The sequence below is a fragment of the Phalangium opilio genome, unplaced genomic scaffold (assembly GCF_054372755.1).
Source record: "Phalangium opilio isolate 3A_F unplaced genomic scaffold, DU_Popi_V2 ptg000079l_1, whole genome shotgun sequence".
In the NCBI taxonomy this organism is placed as follows: Eukaryota; Metazoa; Arthropoda; class Arachnida; order Opiliones; family Phalangiidae; genus Phalangium; species Phalangium opilio.
This window is the reverse complement of record NW_028324187.1, coordinates 4,022,470-4,032,242: the sequence shown is the minus strand read 5'-3', so window position 1 is coordinate 4,032,242 and position 9,773 is coordinate 4,022,470. Positions and strand designations below refer to the sequence as shown.

The window sequence follows — 9,773 nt, the reverse complement described above, 5'->3', positions numbered from 1 at the left end:
TTATGGACAGCAGGATTCAAACTTGGATCTGCCGGACAGTCGTAATTTTCCCTACTCCAGCTAATCCCTGCTGGCTTAGCAAGGATAATTAAGATGAGTGTGGTAATTATAGTCCTGGGGAATGTAATTATTCTAAAGTAAAATATACGTGCATAAAAACAGTGATTAATTTAATATGCATAGCTAATATTTAAAAAAAGGAAAGAATTACAATTCAACGAGGTTAATTTTATTGAAAATAGGTATTGAAAGGCAAAGAGGCTTTCTCTATACACTGGATATATATTTATATATAAATGAATATTTTTTTTTTTCAAGTTCTCTTTATATAGTTTCTCTGTTCATTGTTTTTCACATATCTGATAGTATTTTATTTTTAATCTATTAGTTTGTTGATTGGATTATGTACGTATACATGTACGTCACGTCACACGTCACTGGAATCTCGCTTTACTGGAACAGTTTACACAATATTTTATTTTCTTATTGTCAGGGGGGTACAATTTATTTAAACAATTTTTACATATGGGGGGTGTGCCTCTTTTTGTTTAAAAAAAGTTTATTTTTTTCCGACATGTTTACTAAGTTATTTACAAAGATATTTTTTATTTATTCTTTGGGATTTTCAAGTTGTTTTTTATGTTTTTATCCCGGCCGAATTAAGTTTGATTTTTTTGGTTTTTTTATTTATTTATACGATGTTATTTGATTTGGTTTGGTCAGACGGTGACAACGTCTTTAGGTGTGCAAGCTGCGCATTGGGGGTACGCTTTTATCACCTTTTGTTTGACCCCTGTCTGTTGACTCTTGTCCATTTGTGCCACTAGGTGGCGTTTAGGCGTCGTTGGAGGACCACCCTCGGGGTCCAGTTCTGTGTCTTTGCATCGCCGGACGTTACTCAGAACAAGCATTAAGATGATGGCGATATAAAAAACCATAACTACCTGTCAAAAAGAAAAGAAAAAAGGAAAAAAAATTCAATATTTTAAACCATAGAGTCTGGTGTTTATCCACCTAGTTTTCTAGTCGACAAAACTGCAAAAATGTCTGCCAACACATTAGGTTTTGACGGCCAATTGAACAAGTATATTGAGCGTCACATTTAAGTTGGCCGAATATTCTGACCACCCTTTTGAGGCTATATTTTTTTTAAACAAATTGTAAAACATTTTTTTATATATTTTATATTAAGGTTTAATGATATTTGAATGATCTATTGAATGTAATTTAGTTTTTATGGCGCCACCATATTTTTATCCAATATTTCACAAATAATATCTTTTTTTGTTCCAACAATTTTCAAAAATAACAAATAAGGCGTATAATTAAATTAATAGCCCATTATATTTCCGAATTTCCTTTAGTAAGTTTTTATACATATTCAAAAAAGGGTGATGATTAATAATAGCATTAATTAAAATAAATTGGTGAATAAAACCATAGGAAAAATTGGGAAACTAAAAAAAAAAAAAAAAGAATTAAATAAATAAATATATTTCTAATTCCGCCCAAAATGTAACGCTCAATTTAAGTTTCTCAGTAACAAATCCGAGCCCTAATTTCACTCCTCAGAATTCTACCCGTACTTCGATTAACTCAATTAGTAAGCTTTTTGGAGAGCGATTCCACGCTTAGCCATACGAATTCATTAGTTTTAATTCCCCCTTTTTCTCTCTCTCTCTTTTTCTTTATTGCTTCCAAATAATCGCCTTTTCAGGCTTAAGTGAAGGAAGCTCGAATGTCTTCTAAGGCTTAAGAAAAGGAAACTCGCTCTAGTCTCGAGAAGGATCTTTTCGGTTACAAGGTTCTTTTCGATAACCACTAGGGACTGGCTGGACTCCCTCCTTCCGTTACGTTAATGACCCATCGTTTCACTTCGCCTTAGCTCAGAGACGCGAATTGGAAAAGTGTTACTTAACTACGCTTACTAAAGTTAGCGGACGAAAAGAGCTTGAAGAGAGGTTAAGGAAAATTTTGGTTAGTTAAACATGCAGGAGACGATGTCTAATAAATTAGAGACATTAATATACCCCAAGCAGGGATAGATTTAATTTTAGAAGTAGGAATGGAGAACAGAGTAATCTGGGCGCGCGTCAAAGTCCTGGACCCCCTTCCCCGGGACGGAGGGGTAGGAAAGAAGAGGCGGGTCATAGCAACAGAGGTAAAGAGGAATTACGTATTTTTCGCCGTCCTCGTCAGCAACGTCATCAAAACATAGTTTAAGTGAGCCAATAAACCCTTTGCCTCTAATGATTAAGCATTTGATATTCAAGTAATCTTGTAGTAATTAAATGTATCTTTTTAATTTTTCAACTCCGCAAAACGTTAGGCTGATGGTAGTTGGTTGATGCTTGAACTTAATCTCTCTACAGTTTTTTTTTCAGCTGAAATTTGTGGCAATAAATGCTTTATGTACTCAGGGGAGGTTCGATAGACTGATAACACCCTTTAATGGCGAATTTTCTTTTGCCTGATTAATTTTAACGAAGTATTGGGTTTACTGACGTTTTTCCATAGATTTTAGAGCAGACATTATTGCTCGTTTTAGGCAAAGATTCTATGGCCAACCCAAAAAATATGTATTGCAAAGTTGACCGTGAAATTCCATCGTCAATGGCGCCCTCCATGAGGATAAATGGAAAAATGCGCAAATTTGCATGAAGTTCATTACTATTTCTCGGTTATATTAAACGTTACACTGTAATTAATTTTGATGGTTTTTCGCGCTGCCCCGAGATTACTCGATCGTGTCTTTAAGATGCTAACTACATACTTAAACCTCAAATGAGGCTCAGAAACACCTGCTCTCAATAGCCCTTTCTCCCCAAGGGAATGTCCGCTATTGGTACATGTACATCGCTGGGAGGGAAAAAATTTAGGCGGGGTGAATTTGAATTATACAGCGTGGAAAAGGACAAACCGCACACAAGAAACGAAAATTCCGCATAAGCGTTCTGTAGTCGCGGTGATAGAAATATTCATAGCCAATGAAGAGGCTTTTGTTGTAAACTTAAGTGAGGAGTTATAGGCTTCTGGTATAGGCCTAGAAGGTAATCTTTTAATAGATAACATTATTACCGATATGTAAATGAGGGCATCAGTCGATTCGTCCGGATAGACAAGTCGTACTTCGCCTGTGTGACTGAGACGGCCATGGCTCAATCCCAGAACCGCTGGCGCCGACGTGGACTTGCAAGGCTCTCCCGAAGGCAACCTATAAATTTAAATAAAGAAAATAATAATCAATATTTTAATGACTTTTAAAAGTTCCAACGGTAAAAGGTCCCCATGGAGAGTTATTTTGTTTTTGATGAAAAATATTAATTTTTCTAAATAGGTCGAATCGACTTTCTGAAGTTAAAAGTATATTTTAAAAGAACCATTATGATAATTTATAGTTCCTCTCTACCACTTATACAGGGTGTTTTCGAAAAGTCCATCAATAATGAAAGGGCGTATTTATTGGGCCATTTTGAGTCGAAAATGTTCTATGACATTTTGCCGTCCGACCCACGGTTTTCGAGTTATGATTTGAATATTTTAGGGATGACCCCTTCATTAAATTAGCGCTGTCTTTCAATTTCTTAATTAAATTTAAGGGGGTCATCCGTAAATTACTCCAATCATAACTTGAAAACAGTGGCCCGGACGGAAAAATGTCATAGAACATTTTCGACTCAAAATGACCCAATAAATACGCCCTTTCATTATTGATGGACCTTTCACAAACACCCTGTATTTTAGGATGTTAAAAATATACTGGGTACAGGAAGGAAGCCATAAAATCCCGATTAATTTTGCGATGTTGTACGGTACAGGACTCAATTACCATTATTAATAATTATTTCGTGATAATTGATGGGTTTTACGGGCTGATTAATTTTTTTACCGTTAATTTTTCTAATTTAAACTCCCACTCGAGTGGAAACCCTTTATTATCGGTTTGATCTCTAGTGTTATTTTATAGTTGAGTAAATTCGCATTCAAGGGGTTAATTGTATTCTTAATAATAGTTAATTTTGTATTGTCCTTAATTATTAATTACGCAACTAATTGATAATTGACCACTCTGTTTAATATTTCATAGATCTGCAGTTTAACATACTCATAAACAGATATACAAATAAACAACTGTAGTCTAAAATAATCACATATTTACAAGAAGTCACTCTCTTATAGAGTTTCACGTTCAGACATATACTCTTACGAGTTACCTCGTTAACCCGGCAATTGTCCTGAGTATTACCTACGTAATCCTTTGAAACCACGTAGGAATGAATATATAGGATGTTTTCTACTGACGCGTAACGAATAGTCTTGTTCGAAAATGAGATCGCTAAGCCTTGGCTATAGTTGAAAGTAGAAGTCTTCTTTTCATCTCTTTGCCGCCCTCTGGCTTGGCCGCAAATCGAAAGCTCGGATCAATCACGATCATTTCTGAACAATTGCTCTGTTTTCTTCCTTATTTTTTCCTCCGCACCTCCTTCCTTCCTGCATACATGGAGTCTAGGGAAAATTCAAAGAAGTCGCCCCCCCCCCACCATTTTCTCTTCCTCCCTCTGATGTATTGTGTTTAGTGACCCGTACTTTTACTACCTGAGGACTGGCTGCGTTCTACTTTTAGCAAGAAACTACTATGTTGAACAGTACATTCATTACATACCCCAAATTCTTTATAGGAAGCTAAAGTGTAAGTGAAATGCGTATAGTTCATCTTCACACTTGTGTATACAATATTTTACAATAGTTTTAAATGTATTATGTTTGGTAACTGAGTTATCTAGATACGTGTTGCTTTTCGAGGATGGAAATTTTAAAATGTACGCTTCCTTAGAGGTCTGATCTTAGACAGAGTTAAGGAAGTTTTCTTTCCATAGAGATCTTATCGCTGTTACAACGTAAATATAAATATTTTTACTTTGAAGTCGAGAAGACATCAATGTAATTTAAAATTCTCTTTCTAGACTAATCAGTATATTTTTTTAAAAGTATAGAAAATAAACCCAAATATTTCCTTAAGAAAACAGAGTTTTGTCTTTGTAGGATCAAATCTTCGAAAAAAAAAAAGATAATTTCGTCGTTTATAACTTATTTTTTCCACGTTTCCTGGAATGTTTAAGGGTTAAAATTTACAATGATCATTTGACGAGCTAACTTATTAGTAAGTTAAATGTACTGTGGAAATTATTATATCAAGGATTTCAAAGAAATTTATCTGTCTTAGAGTTATTTCACTTCGCCTTTCAATACGAGAATTATCTATGAATCACGTGAGAGGCAGGAAGTATATCCAAATTGCACTCGCCAAAAATACCTCTGCAAATTTTCCAATCTCGGCAAATTCGCGCGCGCTCTATGATTTTGTACTTTCCTTTGAAATCAGGTGGAAGAAATACTGAGAATATTTTTCTTCGACCGCACCAGCGTGCACTTTTTTTTTCATTTCATTTCATTCGGCAGCTAGCCTTTGAATGAAAATTTAGGGCCACATGGTATATATTCTTTTCAATACCATCTTCTTCTTTTTATATATATAAAAAAAGAATCCATTGAAAGCATTCATTGATAAAGTTCTTGAAGTTTAGCAATGGATAAAGGAAAGTTATACACTTTGGCCGAAGTAAAAGGGATTTTTTTTTCTTATACATGATGATCAAAGATGAACAAATTTATCGTATTGAGTTGCGTGCAAAAAAAGAGTTGGAAGATTTATTTTTTTGGTAGGGTTGAATTCGTTAAAAAATGAAATTACACATTTCATTCATGAAAATGAGAAATTAAAATTAAAATGTTCGTTAAAACGAATATTAAAGCAAAAGTATATAGGTTAAAAACAAAAGTGTACTTCGTTGAAACTTGCACGCGCTGCCTAATATGAGAAGCCTTCTTATTCTTCCCAGAATAGTGACGACACCAGTCTACATGGCACAGGGATCAAGCCGTGAATAGGCTCATAATGTAGCAGATTCAAGCTCTAGTATCAAAATTTAACGTTTGGATCTACTTTCTATAAACCTATGACGTCAAGAAGCTCTCCCTGATTGGTTAGTTCGTCTAGGTGGTTGAGAGGTGGGTAGTTTGCTTCACAGTTTACATGTCGTCTACTGCCAAAGGCAGGGAATTCTTAATGAAGTATACTTTTATTTTTATATCTATATACATTTGATTATAGTATTTAAATGATACCTCTCAAAACATTACAAGTATCCTTACCACAGGGAAATCAAATGTTGGCTTTGTGTTTATACGTTATTCGAAATGACCGGAAGAGCTCTTCAGTCTCTTAGTGATCTTATAACCTCATCTCATTTACATCGGAAAAGCCGAAAATAAATGAATGCAAATAGATGCTCGGATTCAATCTTAACTCGGATATCTGGTTCTGTACAAGTGAAAGTGCATGGAATACATCTCTATTCCTTTTTTTTGGTGATCATTTATTTCTCTTGGGGGTTATAACGGCTCACTTACAAGGACTGAATGTATAAGTAATATTGGTTGTAAATTTACGAATATTGCGTTGAAAGTTAAATGATAGGGATAGCTTTTGATGTCGTATAAATTTAACAACTTTGCCTCGAACGTTTGGCCCAAATTATCAAAGTATTGATTTTCAAACGGTGTTTTAGAGATTTATGATGAAACGCGATAAAATGCATTTGAATAAGAGCTCCATTTATTTAAAGGTAAAATGAACCATGGTCATTTAATATAGAAGGTCATATAACCCTCTTTGGTGTAAACAACTGGGTAGGCAACCATTCATTAGGCACATTTTTCTCTCTTCACAAGCTGCAAGTTAGGTCGAAAAGGAAAAACGCTATGTACCTAATAATTTAATAAAATAGTCGCTAACCATGTGATTCAATTTTAAACTACGTTCTAGTTAGTTACCAGACGGCGCTACAGACCAACGTTACCTGAAACCCCCTTTTTTAGTCACATTTTGTCACTAATCTTTTGCTTTGCTAACATGGGAGAGATAGGCGAGCTATGAACTCTTGATTAAACAAACCCTGACTATAAAGTATAAACTCTCAATATTTAGATTTTTGAATAGGAAACGTCCCAGTATTTAAATAGACTCGACTCTGTTTGAATTTATAAAAATAGATACGACAATTCGTTATTCATGTAAACACAAAAGTAGGTCTATATTCAATTTTGTTAAAACAATTCTTCAATATACACAAATATTTTGAGAAATCGAAAGGAAGTTGCGGCGGCGTCATCTCTCATATTTCAATCGCTTTGATTTAAATTCCACTGAGACAAGTCCGTATGTTCCTTTTCTTTTTTTTTTATGGAAAAAACTATAGCTTCATCCGATCTCAAATTTACATAATATGTAGGAAACTCCTCTCCTTCTACAGACTTATATCCGAATATACCAGGCGTTCGAACACCGCTTCCTATATCCGTTACATATCAGGCAATAGGCCATGAGAATTCCTTGATTGACTGTGATGAAATTTCTGTATTTTGATCTTTAACTCTGTTTGTAGAATCAGGGATAGATTTAATTTTAGAAGTAGGAATGGAGAACGGTTAGTATTTATTTCAGTCAGACTCGTATCCCAGTATGGATCCCCTCCCTCCAACACGTAACGAAAAGTTTAAATTATCTTATTGGCTCACTTAAACTACGTTTTGATGACGTTGCTGACGGGGACGGCGAAATATACCGAATTCCTTTTTACCTCTGTCGATATGACCCGCCTCTTCTTTCATCCCCCCCGTCCCGTGGAAGGGGGTCCAGGACTTTGACGCGCGCCCACGTTGCTTTGTTCTCCATTCCTACTTCTCAAATTGAATCTATCCCTGGTAGGATGTAATATGCGATATTATAAACTGTTTAATACCATTAGTGAAAGTGAACACGTGGTAGGGAATGATGAGTATAGGAAACATTATTTAAACTGCAATTTATATTTTTCAAAACATAATACTTTTTTATATCAAACTTCCTTATTTTTTATTGGGAAAAATGTTTAATTTAATCATAGATTGATTAAAAGACGTTGATATCATAAGCACTGTAGCCCATGAATTTCGCCGGAACTTTCCCAATCAAAATAGAAAAGCTATAGAATTATTGATGGTAGAATAACGCAGGTTACAGAAAAGAGAGAAAAAAATACATATAAAAAAACCAAAATAATAAAAAGAAATCTCTAGATAGATTTTTGGGGAAAATACTAAAAAATGCAGGGGTAAGTACAGTCCCTAAATTGAAATCTTATGGGATAGATGCTCGAAAGCATTCACGATACAATTCGAACCCTCCAGGAATGACTCCCAGCTGAAGAAGCTAATACGAGGGGCAAACCACTCCACCAACGTCTGTCTTCACCACACCCTTTTTAGTAGTTTAGAACTAGTACGATTTTGAAAGTGAAGGAAAATACAACTTTAGATAAGGTAAAACCAACAAGTGATATCTAGTTTATTAGGGAGAAGGTATAAGATGCCTAAGTATTCGAGCGCCATAGTCCCAGTCCCCTTTTCAAAATACAAGGGGGGGGGGGGGTACGTAAAAAGAGGCCGGGCTATTTCGCCATTCCTCAGTCGGAAAATACGTATTTTTCGTCATTCGCGTCGCGTTGACGTGAGTTTTCAAGAACCAATGAGATGCTGGTTGTAATTTAGAGGCGGGGATTAACTCCGGACCTACGTTTGGACTGGAGATAAAGCTGGAAATGTCGTAAATGTATACCTTCTCCCTATTAAACTAGATATCACTTCTTGATAACACTAAACGTTGGTTAGCCCCACGGATAGAGCTTCCTGTACAGATTGGGAGGTAACTCGGTACACCCTCTTTATAGCAATACACTTTCGTCTTTCATTTCTTACATGAAACCGTGGGCCTTTGTTAGGCCTTGGTTTCAGTGTAAAAGTATCCTCTCTCAGTATAGATTTTTGTCGTATACATTTTTGAACGTGTTTCAGATCATCAATGATTCAACAAATTCCAGCCACTAGGCATAGATAGCTATGGAATTTCCGATGAAATTTATTTGTGGTTCCGCGGCTTTTCGACAACTCCGTTACGTTCGGAGAGTCCTTTTAATGAAGTTGGTGGTTTCAGGGGTTTTAATTTACCAGAGAAGATATATTTGATTGTTCAATTTTTAGAAGCGTGCACCGCTGGCCAAAATAAATAGTAATTGGTCCTATCTAAATTGTTATTACTGAAGTGAAACTGTAGCTCGTCAAACAACAGGAACTTTTAATCGAGAAAGCTATTATTAGGTAAATTATTTGAAAGTCTATCTGTGAAATAAATTCACTCAATGACTTGTTAAAAACCTCTGACCTCTGACTTTTGATGGTGAATATTTTTGTTGGGAAGTTGATCTTAAATACTTGATACCCATTAAGGATGCTTTTTCATACTTCTGATGTTTTTAAGATATGTTATAGTAAAACCAGCTACCTTAAATGTTAGGACTAAAATATTTATTACCTTTGTTTAGACTGTTTAGCGTACACCAACTTAAGTCGTTAAATCGCAATATTGATCAGCTTGATAATTTTAAATATTGACTTTCGTCTCTTTGATGCGATTTTCAATAAAACTTCAAACCTTCCATAGTTTGCTTATACATTTAATTGAAAATTTCTATAAAGAAAGAAAAAGTTCCTATATATTATTAATTATAATCTAGCACATTTACCCGAAAAAATAAAAACTCAAAAGCAATAATGACAGAAGTTGAATAGAAACTTTGGAGATACTTTCGATTTGTCGTGGTTTCGGAACACAGCGC

At 35.0% G+C, this 9,773-nt stretch overlaps 1 protein-coding gene across 1 annotated transcript in view; it reads right to left on the bottom strand.

Moving 5' to 3' along the window:
- Positions 1–207: 207 nt before the first annotated feature.
- LOC149654272 (uncharacterized) overlaps positions 208–9,773 on the bottom strand; it is a 50,345-nt gene continuing 40,779 nt past the window's right edge. Inside the window, exons 2-3 of the mRNA XM_089845189.1 lie at positions 3,079–3,214; positions 208–944 (exon numbers count right to left, since the gene is read on the bottom strand). Of these exons, the coding sequence (XP_089701315.1) occupies positions 720–944; positions 3,079–3,214 (361 nt within the window). The 3' untranslated portion in view covers positions 208–719. The remainder of the gene's footprint in view (positions 945–3,078; positions 3,215–9,773) is intronic.